The sequence below is a fragment of the Argiope bruennichi genome, chromosome 3 (assembly GCF_947563725.1).
Source record: "Argiope bruennichi chromosome 3, qqArgBrue1.1, whole genome shotgun sequence".
Taxonomy (NCBI): domain Eukaryota; kingdom Metazoa; phylum Arthropoda; class Arachnida; order Araneae; family Araneidae; genus Argiope; species Argiope bruennichi.
This window is the reverse complement of record NC_079153.1, coordinates 113353477-113379611: the sequence shown is the minus strand read 5'-3', so window position 1 is coordinate 113379611 and position 26135 is coordinate 113353477. Positions and strand designations below refer to the sequence as shown.

Here is a 26135-nt window from a genome sequence, read left to right as displayed (position 1 = left end):
ACAGCACCCATTTCTATAACTGTTTCCTTTGGCTTTTTTTTTTTTTTTTTTTTTTTTACATTACCGTTTTAATATTCATTTGAAGAAAAGACTTTCTGCTTTTTGGCTTAATTCATTTCGTTTATATTGAATCAACAGTTCGTTTATATTGAATCAACAGTTCGTTTATATTGAATCAATCAAATTTTTCAGACTATAATATTTTAAAATCTATAATGTATATAAATCTTATATATTATATAGATAAAATAATATATGTAATCTTTTAAAAAGAAGAAAAAAAATGATTAAAAGTTTACTATTCCAATATTATTGCTATACTAATACTAAAGAATTATCTGTAAATTAAATAATGAAAGGGTATTAAAACCTATTCATATAATTATTTATATTTACAGAAAAATAAGCGCCTGAAATTGATCGAAAGTAGCTTTTTTATTGATTTTTTCGAATTTAAGAGGCCGTTACTGAATTCTGGCAAGTATAAAACTTGATATGCATTCAAAAATTTAAAAAAGTTAAATGTTAACATCTGATACTGAATAAATAATTTTGGTTTCACAATTGTGGCTAAATCCTAGGGACGGGTACCGCCAAATTTGGCTCCAAACTTTAAAGATAAAATCGCCAAAATAGTCATAATATTGAGAAATAAAATTCTGAAGATTACAGCGTCCGCGAGGCATGGCGAGAAAAATTTGGCGGAAAATCGCCAAATGGTACCCGTCCCTAGAACTGTACCACAATTGTTTATTATTGAATTGAATATCTTCAGTGACTTCTAGTATTAATATAAACTGGTATATAAATAATGAACATTCAACATATGTTTCTTCATCAATGTGTTTCTTTTCATTATCTCTTTTGCAAATTTATAGACAAAGTAACTCTTGGATCATCCTTTTATAGCTCATAATGCTATGTTTTTATCCGATTATATATATCACCAACTCCGAATTACTATTGGAAGACTATGTAATTTTTTTCTAGTTTCTAACGAAGAATGAAAAATTCAAAATCAACAGAAAGGAAAGACTTTTTAAATCATCACGTAACTTCGTAAATTAAATCATTTCTTCTTCATCGGTTAATATGCACATAGATAATGATAATAAAAATCACAGAAGTTATTTAATAAATACTTAGACATACAAAATGTTTGGTCCAATCCTGCATTTCGTTGTGTGGGGATAAGTTATATTTCTTCAAGTCAGGTTACCAAATGTATTTTGTGAAAGATGACAAAATGGCTTTTTATCCAATTATTTTCAAAATATGATAGCATCGCAACAATCTACATTAAGTATAACGCATTTGCCTTCAGAAAATAAACACTGTTTTCAGTGTTTGTACATTAAAAAAGCTCGTTCGCAGAACCAGCAAGTACAAACTAAACTATGACTCAATTTTAGAGGCTATATATTTAGATATCAATTCTTCAATGTCATAGTTGGCAACAACGAAAGTTGACAGTAAGTGAAAGCCACGTGGTATGTTACAACGTCAAATTAAATATCCAGAGTAGCATCCTAACATACAGGATGTTTCAGTTGTTGGAAGAAACTAGAAATATCAATTATTCAGACGAAAACAGAAAGATGCAATTTGCATGGCCAGGACGGAAATTAAACCAGTTTTTTTTTCTGATGATATGGCAGAATATATGGAAGAAAATACTTCTTACTTCTGTAAAAAGTGTAGTTTATAATCCCATTGATGTAGGGACGGCATATTCAACCTATGTAAAACGTCATTTTTTACCACAGCTTTATCCTATATTATGAAATGCCGTAATCTAGGCATTCTGAGGCCTTTATGATATTCCTCTTTTAATAAAGTGGACACTTGAATTTCATATTTTAATATATTTTTAACTTAATCTACGTATTATCGTTCTATTCTATCTTAATATTAAATTTTAATAACTTTGTGTGTCTTTTTATTTATTTATTAAGATTCATGATAATAAAATATTCATATTTGTATATAATATTATTCAAATAAGAACTCTATTTTAGAAATATTATTACAAATAAATGAGTTCAATAGAAGAATAACTTGGTAAAATGTTAATATTAGTCTAATATTTTATAATTCATAGAGTTTGTAGTTTTTGAAAATTCATCCCCCGCCATTGATTATAGTAAACACATAGCTCCATCTGTTGCAAAAATGTGTAGCAATTTGAATTATTAACTGCGTTTCAAATCAATTCTGATTTAATAATTAAAAAAATCACACTTTATTTCTGCGTTATTTTTATGCAAATTGTATCTTTCTATTCTCATTCCTTAACTAATTATTGATTTTTAAAATTACTCCAGATTTCTGAAATATCCTGTATTTAGAAATAACTGATATGTTTCAATGGAAAACATATATCACCAATAATTAGTATTTTGTTCAGCAAAATATATATTGAAAACAAAATTTATTTGACTTCATTGAATTCTTACTATAACTGTGAGACGCGTAAAAACTGTATTACGTCATTCAACGAAGGTGTGCTTGGTCGCAGCTTTTTGTATAAAGTCAACTTCAGTTGCCTTACACTATAGACTTAAGCACAGGAAATTTCTAAAATACATCTCAATGTAAGATTTAATAGAATGATTCAAGAATTCTTAACAGATAATAGCTTCTTTTCTAATAGTATATTCAAATCCTAAAAAGAATTTTACCTAATTAATATTTATAATCAGTAACTACTTATTTAATATTCTTCTATTGTTTACTAATTACTTTATTTAATAGACGGTTTGTACTTTAATCAGGATATTATATGTAATCTAAAGTATAAAATAGATTACTTTGACATAAAACCATTTGGTATATCTGGTTACCTATTTGTATTCATTAGACAAAATTTATAGATAAGATTTTAAAATTTAAAATCCCTTTTTAAAAACTCTATTCCAAAAGCGCATATTTTTCAGCTTTTTTTCATTCCTGTACCTGATATTAAATTCCAGTTTGCAGTCGTAGACAAAATTTATGCATCAAGCATAATATAGTATTTTTAAAATTTATTTTGGCGCAGTTTGGCAATATTTGGCTATTAAATGACTACATTTTAAAGAGATTTCATTATTGTTTTAAAGTGATATTAGAAAATATTATAAAAATGAGCATTATAGAATGAGAACGAACAAAAATATTTACATATCTGAAAATAAATGAAAATTTTGAAGTTATTTACTGAATTTTTATTCAAAACGCAATATCATCAGAATTCCCTCAAAAACGCAATATCGTCGCCAAATAATGTTAAATGTTCATGTTGTTGTTTTTTTCAAACAATTTAATGGCGATCATCCTCACGATTCGCGAAAGGGACACCAATCTAGAGAAGTACAGAATCATGCTCTCGCATCATCGGAAATTTTAAATTCTATAAAAAACAAGTGTAAAATTATAATAACATGAAAGAGAATTAAATATTAAAAAATGAACAAGATTTTTGCTTTAAAATCTCATCAACACTATAGCCTTGATTGAAAAACATTTTGATCAAATCCAAGATCATACTTTCAACTTGCTGATCATTTAAATACTAAAATTACAATTTAAATACAAATTTCAAAATATATTTTATGCAGCTATAAATGAGATAAAAATGTCAAATGTCATTATAATCTAAGAAAATTCAAATTTGTGCTACAATTTATATTGTACAAATGTCATTGTCCTTAACTGAATCTCCTGGACCATATTAACTATATAAGGACACTTCAAGAAATTTTGTGCTTCTGTCCCAAAATTCATATTTTTTATATGATTCTTGTAATTAAAACTTCTGGGAAGCATATTCTGCCTCCAATTTATAAGATTGAAATTTCAGGAAAAAAAAGCAAACTCTTTTAAAGATTAAGCTTGCATATATACAATGTAGCTCCAAAAAGTGATCGGTCACTTAGAAGATTCTGAAAAACAAACTTGTAGCTGGCACTCAATTTGATAAAATAGATTCAATAATTTTTCATGGCTTCTCAATTTAATTCTGAATAAAACCTAATTTGGTGACATTTTAAATATGTTTGGCTATTATCTCTGCTTATATATTTCTTAAAAATTCTTTGATTTATTTAAGAATGACTTAGAAGAGTAAAGCAAAGCTAGCTAGACGTGATCAGAAGTTTATTTTGAAAAATATTGTGAAGAGCTCACGATTAAACGCTTAGAAATTGTATCTCTTGTGAAAAGTTTTCTCTTTCAGTTATACCGAAAAACTTTACGACGAGCATTGAGATCAGTGGCAAGCATAAGCCTCAGTTAAACGAAAACATTTTTGTAGAAACTAAGAACAGAAAGATCAGGTTTCAGTTCAGGCGAATTCAATGATAAATAAAAACAGCTTCTTATTCAAATAATATTCTACTTGCAAACAAGAACAAATGAAGCATTTTCGTGGAAGCTAAGAACAGAAATATCAGGTTTCAGTTCAGGCGAATTCAATGATAAATAAAAACAGCTTCTTATTCAAATAATATTCTACTTGCAAACAAGAACAAATGAAGCATTTTCGTGGAAGCTAAGAACAGAAAGATCAGGTTTCAGTTCAGGCGAATTCAATGATAAATAAAAACAGCTTCTTATTCAAATAATATTCTACTTGCAAACAAGAACAAATGAAGCATTTTCGTGGAAGTTAAGAAGAGAAAGATCAGGTTTCAGTTCAGGCGAATTCAATGATAAATAAAAACAGCTTCTTATTCAAATAATATTCTATTTGCAAACAAGAACAAATGAAGCATTTTAGTGGAAGCTCAGAAGAGAAATATCAGGTTTTAGTTCAGGCGAATTCAATGATAAATTTTAAAAAAATCTTATTCAAATAACATTCTTTGCTAAGAAGAACAAATCAAGCATTTTTGTTGTAAAAACATATAATGCCGTGTAGAAGAAGAAAAATGTGGAAGTGAATTCTAAGAACTTAGTTGGTATCCTGAAATATGGCGATTGAGGCATTTTTACATAAAGATGCATGTCAACATCAAAACTATATAATTTGGTGCTTCATGAGGACAAAGATAATTGTTTTGATTTGAATACATTAAGAAAGAATCTAAATAAAACCAAAATTCAAAACGCCTTCACAACTCATAATGTTTGCGTCTGTATCTTTATAATTGTCTGGAAATCCTAAATATTAAACTTAATTAAATCACTGAATTTAATTACCTCAATTAAGTGCATTTGGAAGCACTGGAAATTACAGCTCAAAAGCACAAAATTACAACAAAAAATTCTGAAAAATGTGCTTGTTTGTGAATAACGGAGCAAGCACTGAAGAGTAGAAATACAAACAGAAAGTATACTCAGTGCCTGAACATTTAAACGTTCTTTTGAATCCTAAAAGATAGCCAACTAAGTGTTAGTTACTAAGGTTACTAAAAATATTAGTATTTAACAAAAATATCACTACATTTAATGATATGTAACTTGTGCTTTTTTTTAAGTATTCGATTATTTTTGGTTATATTCTTAGTAGTTAATTTATCATAAATAAATTTTATTTTGTATTTAAAATGTTTTATGTAGTTGTTTCAAGAATGTAATAAAAGTATTATATTTTTTAAAAATAATATCTTTTTGAAACAGTTAATTTTATGGATATATAAAACATCATTTCGATGAGCTCTGAAAGTACACGATCACTTTTTCGAGATACTGTCAGCAAATTCAATTCTTTTTCATATTTCAGTGTTAATTACATAGAATCGTTTTAGAAAATTTTAATTCATTTGCACTTTTAATGAGCTTTAAAACTTATCTGGATTTTCTCTTTAACATATAAAAGACATTTTAAGCGAAAAATTCTTTTAAAGGCGATTTTTCGCCTTTAACTGGCATTTCTTTAAGCGGTTATATGGCCATAAATTATCTTTGTTGATAGATAACTAACGACGATACAATCATACACAACCACTTCAAACCCAACCTATTATCTAATTCGAGCCATAAATCCCTAGAAAAATCCACGGATTGAAATTTAGTCTAAATTTCTAAAGATCTGGGTCAAAATTTTACAAAAATCTAAATATTTATCTTTTACAAACTTCCAATTCTACCAAAATCTATGTTTCAGCTCTACAACCAGTTCTAAAATTCTTAGAGAACTATAGAATGCAGAGACCATGAGTTTATCACAAAAAATCCAGAACCAGTTTTTGCATGATTAAACCATAACCAGCTACAGATTCTATAGCGGTCTAAAATCCTCAAACATTTCACATTCGATTTATCTTACTACCTTATAGAATAAATATTCTATTCACATGATTATCATTTAATATGGTAATCTATACCTTGACTTATGAAAGACCAAGAATTATTTATATTCATGCTGCCAAATAAAATTCCTATTCGGCAGTTAATTTCTGTCCTATGGAATTCTAAACCTTAGTTTGTCATTCTTATTTTTTGAAAATGATTACTTTTTCATTGATTAGATTAACAACAAAAACATAATTATAATTAGTTTTTGGTTATATATTATTATTATATAAATTATATTTAGTTTTTGGTTATATATTATTATTATATAAATTATAATTAGTTTTTGAAACCTAACATCATACATTGTGTTGTGAACCAATAGAGCAGCATCATTGAGTTCTAGATTTGCATTTTCTTATCCGAGTCTATTATCTCCTCCTCAGACATATGTGTCTCAAGATTAACAAACGACATTGCATCATTTTCTATCGAACTCGTCCCCTTGAATTTCATTTCTGTTATACATTGTATAGCAACTACGTGACAGGATTTTTGATCGTAGGTAGAGATTGTCTCTCGAGATAAATCGTCCAGACATCTCGAACTGCGCAGATAATTCCTGCTTTTAACGGTTTGTTCTACTTGAAATAATATTCCGAAATGCTATATTGCAAACTCATGATAATTAGTTCAGATAAGGAAATTTAATAAATAGTTAGCCATACTAAATTTTAAACATATTCTAAATTTATACTGAACATAAAATATGTCTGTTTTAATAAATAAAGGCAATTGACACCATAATCCATTTGAATTATAAATAATTCGGATATTATATTCAATATATATAATTCATGTGCAATGCATAATTCCTGAATTGATGTCGAAGGACATATATCAACGAGTTTATAGTTCATATGAAATGCTATATATTTCAGGGTTAGGCAATCAGACACATCTGATTAGGCATAATAATCTCCTATTATTGAAACTTGATTCTCTCTGTTCGTTCTCAAGATGAACTTCATCTTGAGAACGTAGTCAATTCCCCAGACAATTTTTTCACTCAACATTCAAATAGTCATTTTGGCTTATAATACTTCTCTACGGGCCAAAGACTTTGTAACGAAAATGAATGAGTTTTAACACAAATCAGGTGCTATACATATGCTCAAAAGTGCACAAACACAGAACTCATTGTCTCCATTGATATTATTCGTGAAGTTACGTCAAAAAAGTAAAGGAAAGTGCCGTAGAATCAAGAGAGATAAAAATTACATTCGCTTTTGAAGCGATTCAACGATACTTGTATCTTCTTACCAGAAAAGGTATTTATACATTAGGAAAGAAAAGGAATCAACGAAATGAAGTACATTCAGTGAAAATGGAACTTTCAGTGATGCAATCACGTCCTTCGAGGATCTTTCTGACACCAGAAATAGAGTCTGTATACTCCATAGAGCAGAAAGATTCCCATGAATATTCCAAGAATGATTAAAAATATCTGAGTGCCCTGAGATAGAACTGAAAAATAAAACAATAATTTTAATTTAATTAATTAAAAGAAGTAAATTATCCACAAGAAAGAAAGAAGAAATTATCCACAAAGAAGATATTACTATGGACCACAAAAAATGACAAGAATAGAGGACAAAATTAATTTGCTGCCAAAAGTTGTGTATGCAATCATGGTTATTTTCGGCATAATCACATTGCAGATTCAAGTATTTGCCATATTGTTGGATCAGGTTATCGATCCTTAGCCAGAAAAACATTGCCAGCAGTGGTGTGAGATGGGCTTTAACATTCCATTGATTCTCCTGATGAGTCTGGAATTATTATTTTGGCACTTTGACCAGTTCTTCAATTCACTGAAGCATGAAAATCACTTGTCCCTGAAAACTGTTACTCTATAAATAGAGACAAAGCCGAAAGACTATCGTAAAAGAAAACCTTGTTCAACTTGTTGATTTAGTTGTTCGAAAGAAACGGAAGATGCTGGAATTTAAGGAAACGAGTTGGACGAGCTGCAGGCTAAAATTGCGCCTTTGGAGGGGGAATGATTAGACATTTCTGTTCCATATTCCTTCCGTAAAAGAAAATTCAAAGAACTTCCAGATTAAGAAAAAGTTTCAAATAAATATTAAGAGCCATCTCGCATCACTGGCAAGAATGTTCTTCGAAAAGGCAATCGGAAACATGGTCTACCGATATGCTCGGTAGCATGCATGATACAGCTCGGTATGCATGATATACCGATATACTACATATATATCTGAATATGCTCGGCGATTATATAGAAAAGTAAGCATATTTGTGCGTAACCTTTGGTGATGAATTTGGTTTCTCCCCCCCCCCCTTCTACACTTGTCATTTTTTTATGGTTCATCGGAACTTGGAAAAAAAATGGCCCTCGCAGTTTTTTAAAAAAGAATGCCATAATTATTAGGGTAAAAAAATATAATGAGATTTTTTTTTTAATATTCCATCAAAATATGCTTTCTAGATTTTTGTAATGTGCTTTATATAGAAAAAAATGACATTAAGTTGCAGGTTAAAATATATTGAAAATGCTAGAGACCTCGTTAAATTCTATATAAGTATATTCTTTCTTTCCTGCGTGTAATAACAACGAAATATTAACATCTATTTGTTATTTTCGAATAAAATATCTTTTTAATTCACGACACTTTTTCTTAATAGATATTAAATAGATTATTATTTATATATATTTTTTAAAATATGTGCATCCCTTCTATAATTTAAATCAATATTCAACAGAAATTATATATATTTTATTTTTATAAATGTTAAAGAAAATCCCTTAATTTATAAAAAGATAATATTTATTAAAAAAAAAAGAGAAGAAAATAAATTTAATTAATCAGTTATTAACAAATTGTAATTTTTAATAAGTAACTTGTGTAACGATCTAATGAAGTAAAAGCTTTATTATCGACAAAGTAAAAGTAATACATAAAATAGAACTTCAGATGAAAATTTAAAATAGATTATGTGGTTTCAATTGTATTTGATTAACACATTACTCACCAAAATACAAAAAAAAAAAATTGTTTTGACTTGTTGAGTTTTTGAAAGCAATTAATCCATTATACATACAAAATCATAAAAATATTGAACTAATAATTATTGATAAAAGTATTGTTTGATAAAACTACCAAAAGTATTGTTTTTGAGCGTGAAGCAACTGTGTCTCAGGGGCCTTCTTAGATCAAAACAGTTAAGCAAACCAGATGAAGCGTATTTGATTCAAAACACGAATGTGCCAGTTCTTGTTGTTTATTCGCCGTTGCATTCTGTTAGCAGCAACGTAATATAGTACAAAATTAATCATACAGCAAAATTTAGTTTAACGTACAATTTTATATATTTCTTAAGAAATATGGCTAATTTCCTGAAATTAACGAATGTTGCATCCGATGAAGGAAATTATGAATTCAGTGTTCCATGGATGAATACGAGCACAGATTCAGCGATTGGTCATCAAATAGCTCAATAAAGAGCGATAATCTGTTTATGAAAAGAAAAACTCTTGTCACAGGTATAAAGTCAACCAGCTTATTTTGTTCAATAGTCTATGCTTTACCAGTTATTATGCATCTCTATGAGCTTACAAACCATCACTGAGTTAAAGATTTAAAAAAAAAAGTGAAAGATGTTAGGTGAAGCATGTGACCCGAATGTATAAATGAGACACTTGGCGATTAACTGTTAAGTAAAATGTAATGCATTTCTGGTGGTAACTTCATAAGCCAGATAACAACCTCCGGAATAGAGTGTGCGCTTTTGTCTAGTGGCTTTGTTACTCGGCTATGAACCCTAATGTTGCGAGTTCGAACCTGAAACTTACACATATTCATACAAATTATAAACCTTAGTAATATTTATTAATTTAAGTTGATGTTATGATATGTTGTACGTCTAACAGATTCTTTACAATTAAAATAAATGCTTCGTATGTTTTGAATTTGAATAATAAAAAGAAAGATAATGATTATTTTATTTCTCTAAAGTTTAAATGTGGCAACAATGACATACTCACCTCCCCAGTTTTCTGTTGCTTCACCACTACGGCCATGGCTTCCGCTTCCCATTCTGTTCAAAGAAAAAAATATAATAAAATACTAAGAATATTTACTTTCAAGTTCTAGATATGAATTCTCGATAAGGTTTATTCTCTTAATTCAACATCTGAGCAGCTTAGACCTTTGAGGTAGAAAAATTTAAAGGACATTCAAAATTCTATTGATGATGATGTGTCCGCGTTACCACGGAAAGTGAGTGCGGTAGCTTCTGAGGGTAAAGACCCCTGAGTACCCGACGGCAGAAGTCTGACTTCTAGCTCATGAAACTCACACACTCATTCGCTTGCACAACCCCTTTTTACAGGGGGGCACATTCACACATCTCAAGGATAGAACACAGGTGAAGAACAACCATGCCCGAACCGGGATTCGAACCCGGGATCACGAGGAAGATGCGCTACCCCTATGCCAGGACGCCGGCTCAAAATTCTATTTCGAATTATTATAGAGATTAATTAGATTTGATAATTCTATCTTAATTTTATTTTTGAAATTTGCTCTGAATTACACAGGTCTAAAGACCCCGCCATCTATCTTAACTCCGTCATTACTGGAAGGTATAATACTCTGTTAACGAAACTACGCCGGGCATCCGACAGTCGCATGATTCATTATTCAGATGAGTTTGGGGGATAAGGATATTTTATGTGAACTTTCAAAGAAAATCTCAACATGCATTTGCTTAATAACACTAAATTAGCGAGGTCCTCGTTTGTCTACCATCTCTTTAAGAACATGTTCATTATTGCGATTTTTGACGGATTAGGAAGATTTTCTCATCTTTGAGGGAAAACTAGGGCCCTCTGGTATTCTGAAAGTGAACTAGAATTATCATAGGAAATAGAGAGTTAAAAATATAAAATATTAAAAGATCAAGCAATTATTTTACCATCTATACAGAAATCAATAATTGATTGACCTATTTGAGAAATGAAAATATTTATTGTTACATTATTTTCACAGTTTTTAAAAGTTTAGATTCCACTCACACTGCCACAGATCCACAAGAGACGCATCCCATAAAGGTGTACAAACATGCGACTAAAGGCAGGAAAAGGCTCTTGAGCAACTGGATGGAAAGAGGAGGAGACATCATGGAGGACGATCTCCGGACACACCGACCCATCGAACCTGAAAGTAATACATCAATGCACATATTTCATGTTCAACATCTTGTATTTCATAGCAATTTCTTTGCATCTTTTAATTATTTGCAACATATTTTATTCCTTTTTTTATTACAAGTCTTATACAAATGCATCTATCACACATACAATATAGGATCAATCATTTTTTCAGTCATTTTTCAATTCCTTTTTTTTTTTTTTTTCCTTTTAAAGTCATGAAAATGATAAAAATGAACACAATTAGAAACAACTTTCTTTCCATGCGCTACTCAAGCAAATTTTTAAGATTATTTTACAAAAATATTTTCATAATAGTAAAACCGCTCAAAACAATCAAACACGCATCATTACAAGAATACAGTGGTGATTTTATTGCGCACAAAAACATTTTTTCCCTGATGTTTCAAATTGATTAATATTCAAAAACATTCCAGACTCTATTTAAGAAGGTCAATCTGAAAGGTAGTAAAATATTTTTTAAAGAAGTGCTTATTCCAACATCTAGGGACTCCTAGATAATGCGAAATTCGAAGTTCCGTTTTCACTTCCAAGCTTTTAATATCAAATTTTTTTATCGATCTTAATTCAATATTTATATATATAACAATTTTAATTAGCAAATTTTGAAAAACTGAAATAATGAAATTCTTCATTGCAGATCACTTTCTAGAAAGCTCATTTCAATATACCGTGTATGTAAAAAATGCACTACTGTATTTTCAAAATAATTTTAAAGAAAATAGTAAAAAATACACAATTTTTCTCAGCACAATCGAAATAGAATTATTAGTAGGAGTGAATATCTTTTAAAATTATAAGAAATCTATTTTTTTAGAATTATAAAATAATATAATACTATGCAATAATATAAACTTACAAATGTTAATTAATTAAGAATGTTACTAAAATATGAAAAAAAATTTAGTTTAAACAATGCTTGAGTTTAATTTGAATAAGTTTGATTGCATAACCTTTATAATTAAATAAAAACACAAATTTTTTAAAAGATTCCAAAATACCGCAAAAATTCTGAAGAACTCGTGGTCACCTATAATTGTGGAGCACCTAGGTCTACTTTGCTTATGATAATTCGGTTCTGCTGTTAGTACGTTTTACATCACGTTGAGGATGAATCGTTTTTCAAAAAATGAAATATCTATCATGGAATAAATCGGATCAATATCTTTGCAAAGTCACGTTTCAGTTGAATAAATAAATCGTAATTTTCCAAAGCCACGGAATTGATAACAAATCAGTTGTTTTTGTTCCGAAATTATGAGCTTTATGATAAAATATAGTATCATTTTTTTAAAAGAGTACAAATTTTGTTTATAATTAGTTTTGCAAAGTAAAAACGTATTATTAATAAACAAACAGAAATAGGAATTTTTCAGTGTTTCATGGCATAATTAATAATCTATTAACCCTCCATCATTCACAATATCTAATAGATACGTACGCCAAATGCATCTGTTAGCTATCTTTAACACATTACACTTTGAATTTTGAATTGTTGGCACAAAACACTCATTTATTTTCTCATTAAGACTAATGAAAAATTTATGAAGAGAAAGTTATCAAAACCGGACGAGAATTTTTATTTTTTACCAGAGTTGCATTACGAAAAACGAATGAAACTAACGAAGAGCTAAATAACTCATTATTTTACTGACATAAAAAAATTAATTGTTTGTTTTACTTTTTTTATCTTTTTAATACAGATTTAATTAGCAGAACACACCATCAATCGAATACCACTGGAATTTGTTTTTAAAAAATAACACACAGCCGTGAAAGTTTTTTGTAAAGATTAATTAAAATCTAAGTGAAATAGTTTATGTCTCAATACGCACGAATGAAAGAATAACATGTATTATGCAAGCGTGAATAAATTTTCCTGGGGCAAAAAAAGCACGACTGAGAAAAAAAAACATTCAGCAAAAAAAATGCAAATTTTTAAAATTATTTTATCATGTGATAATTAACGCTTGATGAATTCGTTGTACAGTATTTTCTCAAATATGAAAGCAACCAGAATTTTTATTTTTACGGAAATAAATATTTAGGTAAATTTTCAATAAACAATGGTTTAGAAAATTCATTTGGTGTATTTTTAGTAAATTAATGAAACAATGCGATATTCTTAGGCTTAAGCAGAAGAATTCTGCGTTTGTAGCAAAACGTATGTTATTTTAATTCATTCACTTTTAGAAAGCTCAATAACACAGTGTATGTTATGTTATGCGAATGCTGCCTCTATATCAACTAAAATAAAAGCTAACAATCTCGAGGGGGTGCTCACCCCGAAACTCTCTTGCATACTCTATATAAATCAGAAATTGTCTTCTCCGACCAGCCGGAAGGCACACAAAAAAAAACTTGAAAACTATCGCAACAGCAACATTGACGCTAATGGTGGTTGAGTCCTAAGGATCATCACCGGCCACGGTACAACCCTTCCCTAAGGAAGTACGACCCATCATCGATAGGAGGAACCAGACCTACCACCACCTCCTTTTCGTGTACCCACAAGGGTGACGAGTACCAACCACCATGCCGGAAGCTTCTCACCCTCAATTACAAGGTGCCCCCCGTGGGACGCATACTCTATATAAAAGTTGATTTCTCTCCCCCATAAAATTTTGGACCATTGGCAACGTTCATGAACGTCATGATTGCTCAGATTTTTATTTTCAATCGCGCAAAATGAAAATCTTGTGCTTCTTAGTAGAATAAAGAAAATCAAACATGTAATTTAGGTGTCTCTTTGTCGTCCAACAAAAACCAAAATTAGAAATATTATTTGAGTCGTTACATTTTTAGGCCATTGCGTTTACATGGATGCAAATGTAAAGATTGACCGACGATCAAGCCTTTGACGGATTTAACTCAAAATTTGATGCGGGTCTTTCTTTAGATGTGTATACAGTGTGTGCGAAATCTTATTCATTCAGCTGTCGACATTTGGTAGCTAGAGGACTTCCTTGCATCCGCATTGATAAACAGAAAAACTCTCTGAAAATAGATTGCAATCAAAATTTGATAGAAATTTTGATTGCAACTTTAATGTAAAGATCACATATCAAATTCCATCCATCTAGCTCAAAATGTTTTGCAATTCACAGCAAAAAAACTTAATTTCAAAAATGTAATATTCGGTTTCAGGGAAATATGAAGCGTGAAGGGTTCGAATTTTTAGATAGTCACAATACTTTATATTTTGTATAAATATACTTTATATTTGTATTTTATATAAATCAAAACAGGAATTTCTGGAAGTCACTTTCGTAATGTTGGTCCATAATATTATAAAATGTGATGTCTATGGTGCAGAGATATAGGCTTCAAAGACGGGATATTCTTTTATGCGAGAGATCACCGTATATTTTTTATGAGAATTCCTAGAAATAAATGGAAGCATGATCATGGCATTTTATGAAAAGCACCTTCATAGTACTCTGTTTAATACTTCATATCTAAAACATATTCACGTTATGTTTTGGAGTTGGGATTCTAATTCCATAAAAATTATTTATTAGATTAAACCTCAAAGAATAGCAACAAATTAAATATAATGAAAAATAATAAATAAAATGTCGAGGGAATTCAGAAATAAAATTAATTACTCATTGATTGCAAATAAGCATACAAATTACAGTGACATAAATTCTAAAACGAGATAGTTTGGTGATATCTCTCTATTTGCAAGGTAAATATTTTTTTTGGAGTAGCACTTATTTCAAATACCGTACTGCATATCTCATAATATCATTATGTTAAAAGCTAAAAAAGTAATTTATGAAGCTCTTAAATTTATATTTAAGCTCCTGCGCAAATATTTTGATTTCTACCGATTCTGTTTTATTCAGATGATTATTCTTCTATTTTAAGAAACGGTATTGATTTTCTCTTCAACGTTAAAAATAAAGCTTCCTGGAATATAATAGAATTATTTACGCACTATTCTGCAAACTTCCAGTTCTGGTTCCTCCTGCTTTCTACATTGGTATCTTTTTTGCGATATAATCTCTATATTGAGATAATTATAATAAAGTAATGCATTTAATTGCAGTAATTTTAACGCGATAAGGTTTTTATACCAGCATATTATCAACAAATTGCCACATTCATGATGTAAAAATATTTCAAAATGCTTAACTGGGCAGATTATTCGATCTAGAAAAACAAAATTTGGCAATAGGTATTAGACGGCTCACTTGAAAGAATTTAGCAAAATTTTAATTATACTTTTAATTAAAATCAGAATAAATTTTCAGCACTATGAAAAGATTTATCAAAATTTTAATTACATTTTTAATTTAGAATCAGAATAAATTTCAGTATTTTTTTCGTGGATATTTAAAAGCATAATATTCCACAAAAAAAAAACTCCATTTAAAATTCCACCATTCCATTTAAAATATAAAAAAAACTAACGTTTCATGGTTTTATTACCATATATTTTTTCTCTAATATTAATAACATTTTCAAAATATTTTAAGTACAGTTTACATTTTAAATTATTTTTAATAATTGTTTCCACACACCATAATATTGAAGGTATCTTTTCATATGTGTGCACAATATTGCTGCTATACATGGTGGCAACTCAACACTTCTGGCTTTCCATTGAGTCTATTATTATCATCATATTTTTTTTTATTTCACTGCAGAAATATATTAATCAATTCTAGACAAATTTTGAGAATTTTCTTCCGATCAACATAGAGCTAGGTAAGTAATTTTCTTTTCTAAAGTTTTCTTTATTGAAATCAAATTACAAAAGCTGTTCGAATTTTAAATGAGCAGAATTCTAAAGATTATAAAGAAATCGTTTGCATGTAAAGTTGCTAGAATATTAATTGAATAAAGTTTTAAAGATTCTAAATAAATCGTTTGCATGTAAAGTTGCTAGAATATTAATTGAATAAAGTTTTAAAGATTCTAAATAAATCGTTTGCATGTAAAGTTGCTAGAATATTAATTGAATAAAGTTTTAAAGATTCTAAATAAATCGTTTGCATATAAGTTTGAACTCGCGATAAAATTTTATGCCATGAAAATCAAGCTCCATTTCCCGTGCCAAGTCTTTTTTTACCGTTATACTTCTAGGTTATATTAGAGTTTTTTAAACTAATGCATTTAAGATAAATATTTTTTGAATAATTTTTTGTAATTTTTGCAAAATTTCAATCATAAAAATATTTTATAAATTACATTGATTTCTTCAAAATGTAAATCATTCTACGGAAAATTTTTATTTCTTATTATGTTTTTTGAAGATTTTTTCAAATTAAAAGCAAATAATAGTTTTTCGATATATACATTTCTAGAATTTCCCTTAATTGAACAAAAAAAAAACAGTTTTTTAAACTTTATTTTATAAAATAAAAATTTAATAAAATTTGGAAATGATAACTTCCTTTAAGAATTTTTTTTCCATTTTATTTAACTAAAACAAAAAAGATTAATGTATGTTAAGCTTAGTTCCGGGATTAATTTAAGTGGTGTTAAAAAAAGTGAAAGATTAAAACCACGATATATTGCGGTGCAGAATATTGCCTATTAATTTGTTCTTACAAAAAGCACTCTTCGAGAATATTTTTTTTTTTAATTTTAAGGTAAGTGGTTCGGATATTGGTTGCTAGAGGAACTAAATTATCCCTCATTAATCATTTCATTCATAAATAAGTGCTTTCTGTGAAATTCTAATCAACTAATAAATTTAAGAGGAATTTTTTTCCATTCATATTTATCGTTTGAAAAAAATGGAGACTTTAAATTGATTATTCTCTTTTTAGATTAGCTGTCCAATATAATAAATAAAAGATATTAATTGCGTTAAAACTTTCTGAATTTTTTTCAAATTTTATTGTTAAATTTTTTTAATATAGTTTTTTTATTAATTGTCAGAGCTTGAGAATATTTCTTTCACAAAAGAATAATGAATCTCTCACACTTTTAATTGGATAAAGATTCTCCAATTAAAAACGATTTATTTATTAGTTTGCCAATTAATTTATTAAAAAGTGCTTATGCAAAAAAAAATTCCATTTAAAAAAAGTTGAAAACAATATTTGGAGGATGGTAGCGTGAATAATCTAAGAATAAGTAGTTTTTAAAATTTTTTACTTTCATAAACAAAAATCATAAATATGGGGAAAATTTAATTTAATTTTACAAATAATTGCTTCATTTCATTCGCATGTTAATAACCAGGTAATATGTTCGTTTGACATTGCAAAAAAAATTGTGAAGAAAAGAGAAAATATTTTAAAACTTTAAGAATTTGGAAATTAAATAATCCATGCTTCAACTTTCTATAAGAGAAAAGAATGACTTTTACATTCTCATCAATTGTATTTTAATTCTTGTATTGTATTTAATTTTTTTACTAAAACGTTTACCAATAGGCGAATAATCAAGCAGTGAATATAATCAGTATAACAATATCCTAGATTCAAAATCACTTATGCCCGTTAAAATTATTTTGAATACTTATTTTATGAATATGATTTAAACAAATCGTTGATTAAAATATTTCCTAAATTGCTCGAATTTCCAACAGCGACATATTAGGTCTATGTTAATTTATAAAATAAAATCATAATAATGTAAATAAATCAACCAATTTAAAATATGTTTTTTCTGAAAAACCGTTTAATTGGCGAGAATCCTACGGTCATCTGAAAGGGCATCCAGACTTAATAATTGAAATAAAATGTTAACTTTGAATCTCATTTCAATTTTTAGGAAATCGGCAGCTATAATACCATTTGAAATTGTAAATCAAATTAGTATTAGGTACATAAAGATTTTGGACAAATACAAAATTACTTATGGTATATTAAATCATATTTACTTGTAAAATTTGTTTTCAAAAAAAATAATGCAGGTAACGATATAAAATTTTTAACAAGCACTTTCTTTTGTACTTCATTTGTTTTACTGTTTATTTACTTGTAAAATTGTTTTCAAAAAATTAATGCAGATATTGATCCAAATTTTTTAACAAGTACTCTCTTCTGTATAAATTCTTCGGTAAAAATTTTAGTTTAAATTTTTTAAAAAATAATAAAATAACCATTTTTTTTCTATTCTAGCCCTCTAAAGGCTATTTTAACATTCAACGATTCACAGCTCATTGTACAGGTCCTTTTAATACCAATTATTTTTTTAATTAAACTTTTCCTCTCATATTAATAGCTTTTTATTTGAAAGCCAAAATAAGATGCTACACCTTACCCACGTTTTTAACCGTTCTAATATTCAAGGGCAGGTATTTTAGATGGCTACCCATTAACTTAAACCAATAAAACTGCTTTTGTGTATTTTTTTTTCATTTTTTTAATACTTATCATGACAATTCGATTCGACCTTTCGTATTTCAGATATTCGCGCTCAGTTTATTTCTACTCTTGTGTTGCCAAAAATGAGTGTCATAATGTCTGACACAACAGGGACAAGTACAGCTCATAAAGATGATAAGGCTGATAAAAATTTACTTTAACGTACCCTGCCATATCGCAAAATATGCTAGCAACGCCAAATCGTAAAAGTCAAAATTCGAAGTGGCTGTAAAGGTCAATAATACTATGTATTATATAGAAGAACTATTCTATTCGCATTGGCGAACTTTCTTTTCGCATATTGGCGACGAACACAAGAGGTACATTAAAGTGTATTTCATTAAAGATACGAAATATTTTTTTATGGAGTCCTGGATCTTTATCTGTACAAACTGCAAAAATGCCATGAATTTTTACAAGCGAAATCCTACAAAGAGAATATTTTGCAACACGAGTTTTATCCAAAATTTCATGTTTAACATTTTTCGAATGACTGAAACTCATTTTATGCTTCATGGTGAAATCGGTACACAAAATTCTCGCTTTATTCAATTGTTTGTATCTGGTTCTAAAGATGTTTTAAATAAAATCGTCAGAGCAAAAATCATTGCAAAGATTCTGGGTAACCCTAAACGAAGTGAACAAAAGGAAAAAAACAAAAAGAAAAGTGGCTTCTAATAAAACCGTAGTTTTTGAAAGTTCTTAAATGACAAAAGTCCTATCATCAGTATATATGTTTACAGTGCATATGATAGATGGTCAATTAAGCTGGTGATAGACAATTATCAATCAGTTACTACAGATCTTAATTTGCTCTTTCCTTTCTTTTATTTCGAGAAAGAGGCTTTCAGATAGATACAACTTTCATTCTGCTCTCGAATTCGAAAGAAAAAATATTTTTATTATTAATATTATTATTTTAATCTTTTATGCTTTGTGTTTCCTGCCATTATCAAGATCATTTACCTATAACTCTACTTTCTTGAGTGCGCTTAACAAAATTAAAGAATAGCTTTATTGCTTATAGCATAATGTTCATTTCAGTTAAGATCTTTTTTGATGCAATGCTCAGTAAATGGTAAAATAAATTTCACAATTAATTCTTCTATGTAAACACATGATCTTGTCTTTAAGAAAAAGGGAGTGCTCTCTATAATAGCAGGGGCGTAACGGGAGGGTGCAAAAGTCACCTCTCCTGTTCGAGATCTTTAAGGCAAGAAAAATCGTTAAGAGACATTTTATGATCCCATGGCTCCATCGATCGCCAGATTTCACTCCAGGTTAGGGAGCCAACTTCAGGTTGTGGGATATTTAGAACCTCGGGCGTATCAATCACAACCTCTGAATTCGTCGGTATTGAAAAATGTAAATTATACAGAGATATTGACCATGCACCTTGATATAATACTACGCGCTTTTGTCGCTGCAGTTTTGACCTGTTTATCTGCCCGTGCTCTACCTTATAGGGGAAGCCTTGTCAAAAATGTGTGTGTGTGTGTGTGTGTGTGTGTGTGTGTGTGTGTGTGTGTGTGTGTGTGTGTGTGTGTGTGTGTGTGTGTGTGTGTGTGTGTGTGTGTGTGTGTGTGTGTGTGTGTGTGAGTGTGTTTTCTTTCATGTTAAAAAAAGCACGTGCAAAAAATATTTAAATTGAAAAACGCTTTACAATCCGACAGCTTGCTTACCTAGTGTTTCACTAATAAAATTTCCGGATAATAAATAAGTGTACAAAAATTATTATCAAAATTAGAAAATTTGCTCGTTGCTTTAATTAAATAATCTATAAAAAGTGGTGCAAATTTGAACAGTTCTCAACATACATTCATAAGATAAAATAAATAACTAATGTATAAAAAAAGAAAACTAAATTAAATTGAAAATACGTTTCTATTTTATTTTGGTTTATTTTAAATATTTAAATTTTTTTTCATGCAAATGTTTTCAAAGTTGAAAATTCTTACTATAATTCAATTCTGTTATTTAGAACAGAAAGCATTTTAAGGCTTTTTTTAACACTTTGCCGGCATTTAAAGATAATACTTCTATCGTTAGAACAATATAATCTAGAAATACCAATATAGAGCAATATAATATTTTTAAATCAGAGATCTCGTTCTGGTACCAAAGAAAGGAAGAAGAGAAAGATAAGCTAAAGTGATTTCAGTAACAGCGGAAAACAAAAATAATGAATAAAAAAATGTTAAGAATTTTGTTTCTTCAATGAGAAACGTTAAAAGTTGTTCACGATCGAAAATCTATCCTCGCAATAACATAATTGAAAAAATAGATTAAAATCTAATTAATTGATAATTGATTATCACCAGCCCCACCCACCAGCAACTGTGTCATACGATTATGAAAGTGCCAGCCACTTTTCTCAAAGTCTATAGCTGTAACAGGCGCCACTGTTCTTTCTGACCTTTTATTCTTCTCTGAATTTTTGCTGGGGAAAAAATCGTCTGGAAGCTTCTTGTTTCGACTTCCATTATTCAAAACAACGGTGAAAAGCAGACATGAATTATTTCGAATCACGATGAGTAGTTGTAGACTTTCTTTAATATTTAATGTGAAATTATATTAAGGGTGTTCTCATTTATTTCTGAATCTAGCCACTCTATTGCAATAATTGGAATAAAATGTAAAATAAGAAAATTAATTCTGCAAATATAATTAAATTAATTCGTAGCATTTTATTCTTAGGTTAATCTATAGTTTTTTCGTTGTGAATAAAAGAAAAAAAGAAATTAGCAGAAGGAAAATCTATTGGCAAAATTTAAAAGATTTATAAAAGAAATTTGGTAATCGTTGGTTTAAAATTTTACATTTGAAAGGGGGGGGGGGAATCAGAAACAATTTTAAACCTGATATAGCATCAAATGGTAAGAATACTTATCACTTGGGAATACTCTATTATAATGTATAGTATAACATATAACATGATGCAATATAACATCATACAAATATCAGTATTTCAGAATCATAGGAATATTATCCTGAAGATATTTTTGAAGAATTTAAAAACTTTATTCGTTTCTTTGGGGATTCGACGATCCTATATTAAAAACGATCCTAGATCCTAAAAAATTTGGTAATCGTTGGTTTAAAATTTTACATTTGAAAGGGGTGGGGGGGGGAAATGGAGAATTCAGTCTAATAACCCTCAGATATAACACCCATTTTTTTATAAGATCAATCAGAAACAATTTTAAACCTGATATAGCATCAAATGGTAAGAATACATATCACTTGGAATACTCTATTATAATGTATAATATAACATATAACATGATGCAATATAACATCATACAAATATCAGTATTTCAGAATCATAGGAATATTATCCTGAAGATATTTTTGAAGAATTTAAAAACTTTATTCGTTTCTTTGGGGATTTGACGATCCTAGAAATCTTAGAAATTATAAATGAAAATTGTTAAAAGACTTGCGTCTTTATGATTTGATTAAAAATCAAATTTTGCATACAGAATTTAAATGACTTGTAAATAAATCATCATCATATCTTCTAAGATACAGATATATTTAAGGTTGCCTACGTCCCTTATTTATAAAACTGTCACCGTATTTCGCTATTTAGTCCCTTATTACTAATCGCTTTGTTCTTGTCTTGTATTCCCCCTAAACTTTGCACTGAATATCTATATTGGCAACACTAAGATTCTATTCAACCAATTTGTATATATCTAAAAGATTATTTGAAGAAAAAGGGTACCAATCAAAACTGCGAAGCATCAATAAAATTGAATACGGAATATAAATCAACTGAAATTCGAAGAAATTTTGCAAATATATTAATTAGAAGTTGTGCTTTATAAAGCCATGTGAATACATGAATATGTACTATTCCAGCCCACAATACAAATATCCAGAAAATATATTCTGTAATATATCAACTCAATAACCGGACCAAAGTAACAAGTGAAGGCAATTGATTGAATTTTGATTTGTCTTTATATTTATTTAGCACTAATATATCCCATTTCAATGCTTTGTATTTATGGTAACTCTAAATGTAAACCATCTATCTATACGTGAATTTAATAAGTGTGTTAATATATAGATAAGTTTAAAATTCAGAATTTATTATTAAATAAATCTTATTTTCCAAATTAAAAAGGGACAAGTGATTAAATACCCAGAGTATGCAAGAAATTAAATGGAGTTTTGTTTGGATAAAGAATAATACAACATTAATTTTATTTCATTACTGTACAATTACCGTAATTTTGACTCTTTTATAACTATAAAGAAATCCTTTTTTAAATATAATATTGAATATTTATAAATGAGCATCAGACTTTAAATTCAGATGAATTTGAAATCTAAACCTCCATCTAACCGGCTTCAAATGACACCAAAATATAATTATATTGTTATAACACCAAAATATAATTATATTGTTATAACACCAAAATATAATTATATTATTATAATAATAATTATATAATTATAATGCCAAAAAAATGACACCAATATATTTGTAGAATTTTCAAATGTTTCTTTTATCTTTAAATTCTAAAAAAAGGAAAAGGAAAGAATTTTTTTTAAATTATCAGATCGGAATCTCGAAGGGCAATACAAAATACTTTTTCATTTTTCAATTCTAAATTCATTTATTTTTACGAAAATGTTATACAGTTTTAACTGAATTCATTTATATAATAGAGAACCTGCTTCCATTTTTAAAGACTTCAGGTTTAATATCATATACTTTCCCTAGCTGTACAAAACTTTCTATAGAGGATTTATCCAATTTAAATACACTGCACAATAATCTATTTCTGATAATTTTGACGAAATGCTGCATTAGATCTTTTTTCTGTTTTTCAAAAATACTAATATGCAAGTAGCGTGGTGTTGACGATTTCTGACATTCTCATTTTTTGCTGATTTGGTCCTTTGGACAAAATGAAGGGTGATATTGCTTTTATGCCAAGGATTATCAGCAACAATGTATTCATCTGAGAGATGCCTCAAGTCGCTACTCAGCATTTGGTATTCCAGGCAAGCTTTAATTTTTGGCACCAATTCAGCATTGTGGTAATGTGGTTCACGCGCTCGCATTACTGAGTAAACAGTGTATCTCAGTGAAGCAACAATAAATGCTAGAAGAGGTACTTGATGAATGGTTCTAACTTCAGAAAAGTACCACGTATCTTGTGAATGGCATTGTATCAAGAAATAACAAGAATAAATACAAAGAACAAGCCAATAATAATGCTCCTTTCTCTTTTTCCTCATTACAATTCCCTTATGTAACACATTTTATACTTAATATTGTCATGAAGAAATAGGGCCTTTACATTGATATTTGATTGAAAAACTTGGTATAAATATACAATTTTGTCGTGAAGTCCGCATACCAAATTTACTTAGCATATTAAATTTTTGAATTAGCATGTTCTCTTATACTCCTACATACAAGAAGGCATTCAGTCTATCATTTGATAAATTAAGTTTAAATTAGGTATACTTTTCCATTTTTAATGCCCGAATTGCATGTCAAATTTTTTCTATACCTTGTTGCATTTTTGAGACATTGTGTTCACAAACATACAAGCAATGTGTGTGTTGACAACTGCTTAAAAATGTGAGGATATCTACACATTTAGTATAAAGATCGCTCATCTCTTTATTTTGATATAAATATTAACGATTTTGATATAAATATTAACGATTTTGATATAAATATTAACGTTTATCTCTTTATATTGATGCGTTTTTCATTTATGCATGCAGGTTAACAGACAGATGGACATATAATCAATCCTCTGGCTATATTTAATAAAGAGTTACGATTTTGGCAATTAATTAATAAACTAAATTTCATTCGTATAGCTCGTTGCATTTTTGTTTTACAGTAATCAAATGCATATAGACGTACAGACAGATGAATGTTCAAAATCTGATGCATATTTACAATTTTGATGTCAAACGCGCATTCCAAATTTCATTCGTCTTTTTCATCTCACTTTTTTATTGTAATGTTCATACATAAATTAAATAATTATTTTCCGTACTTAAGGAAGTTTCAAAATATTGCTTAACCAAAGATTAATCAAAATAAAGATTGCTAGCAAAAAGTGAAATTTTTTGTCAATTACATAGCTTTCTCTGTATATACAAGAAGCTAAATGTTAGCAAATTATTTTGAAGATTTTGCTCACTTTACAAGTGAGCTCAGTTATCGGAAGCAAATATTATTAATAATAACTCTAATATCTCAATATTAAAAATAAAAACACAAGCATTATTAACTTTTGTTGGTAACCATTTTCAATATAGAATAACTTTCATACACAAGAAACACATCTAAATTGTTGTCATTTTTCATGAACTTTTTATGCTGTTCTGTGTATTCCCACATTCTTCCTAAATTCAAATATTCTCTGGAAAATAGTTTTTGACAAAAATTCTAGTGTATCGATACAACGGAAACCAGGTCATGACGACACATTTTATCTTTCCAAATCAATAAATGATGAAAATTTTCAACACCTAATTTGAAACCATTATGTTTAGAAACTAAACATCTAATAGATTTAAAATTTGAAACTTTGCAATTAAAACCATAATACAATATAAGCAACAGATAATTAAAAATTAAATTCTATTCAAAGGATCAAAAATTCAAATAAGAAAGAAAATGACATAATTTTACATTTTTGCAAATGGCATTGATTTTCAATTCAACTCTTTTAGTTAAAACATGGAATATTCTAAAAATCAAATGATAAATTAATCGCATAATTTGGAAAATATATAAATTAATTTGTGCAACAGTTTATATACATATTTAAATTTAAAACTATATATTTTATTTTTGACAACACAGGCATTCTATTCGTAAGCAAATATTATCCAAGTTTTGAAATTCTGAAATGTTTTTTTTTTATTATTCTTCATTTTAAAACAATTATTTGGTAAAAATATCCATTTTTTTCTGAAAATTATCGTTTGGCGTGAAATCCTGCTCACAACTCCTCTGCGCATTAAGAGAAACATGTTTACTTTCTTTCGGGATCCCTGTGTTTCCGAGGGCCATTTTCTTCCCGTGTCAGCAAAAAAAGCATTCTGCCATCACATCAGTCATTTAAATAAACGCTCCATCAACCCAACACCGCATTTCTGACTCGATTGCCTTTCCGATGGCAAATGCTAAACAGCAGTGGTAAAAAAAAATCAAGTAAACAATACATACTTGAGAGAGACATCGGCCCGAAAAGCGTTCTACATCGGTTGTTTTCGATTTTTGGGTCTGTGACATCACTCGGCATCCCAGGATGCCTTGCGTCCATCCCGCGCGGAAGATGCGGATG

The 26135-nt window shown here is 28.7% G+C and overlaps 1 protein-coding gene across 2 annotated transcripts; it reads right to left on the bottom strand.

Moving 5' to 3' along the window:
* Nucleotides 1–302: 302 nt before the first annotated feature.
* Nucleotides 303–26135, bottom strand: LOC129963173 (uncharacterized). Of its 2 annotated transcripts, none has more exons than XM_056077317.1 (4): nucleotides 26018–26135; nucleotides 11315–11456; nucleotides 10283–10335; nucleotides 303–7743 (listed from the first exon to the last, which is right to left on the bottom strand). In XM_056077317.1, the coding sequence occupies exons 1-4, from the start codon at nucleotides 26112–26114 to the stop codon at nucleotides 7625–7627; spliced, it is 411 nt and encodes a 136-aa protein (XP_055933292.1). In that variant the 5' UTR covers nucleotides 26115–26135; the 3' UTR covers nucleotides 303–7624. The 2 variants fall into 2 exon arrangements, with proteins under 2 accessions (XP_055933292.1, XP_055933293.1); XM_056077318.1 differs by lacking the exon at nucleotides 26018–26135 and adding an exon at nucleotides 25828–25980.

Bases quoted from the DNA above. Each gene is read 5' to 3' on its own strand.
- LOC129963173 (XM_056077317.1), bottom strand. From the start codon at position 26,114: ATGGACGCAAGGCATCCTGGGATGCCGAGTGATGTCACAGACCCAAAA. The intron at 10,336-11,314 runs GTGAGTGGAATC...TTCTTTGAACAG, and splicing joins TCTTGTGGATCTGTGGCAGT to AATGGGAAGCGGAAGCCATG. The intron at 7,744-10,282 runs GTGAGTATGTCA...TTTATTTTTCAG, and splicing joins AGCAACAGAAAACTGGGGAG to TTCTATCTCAGGGCACTCAG.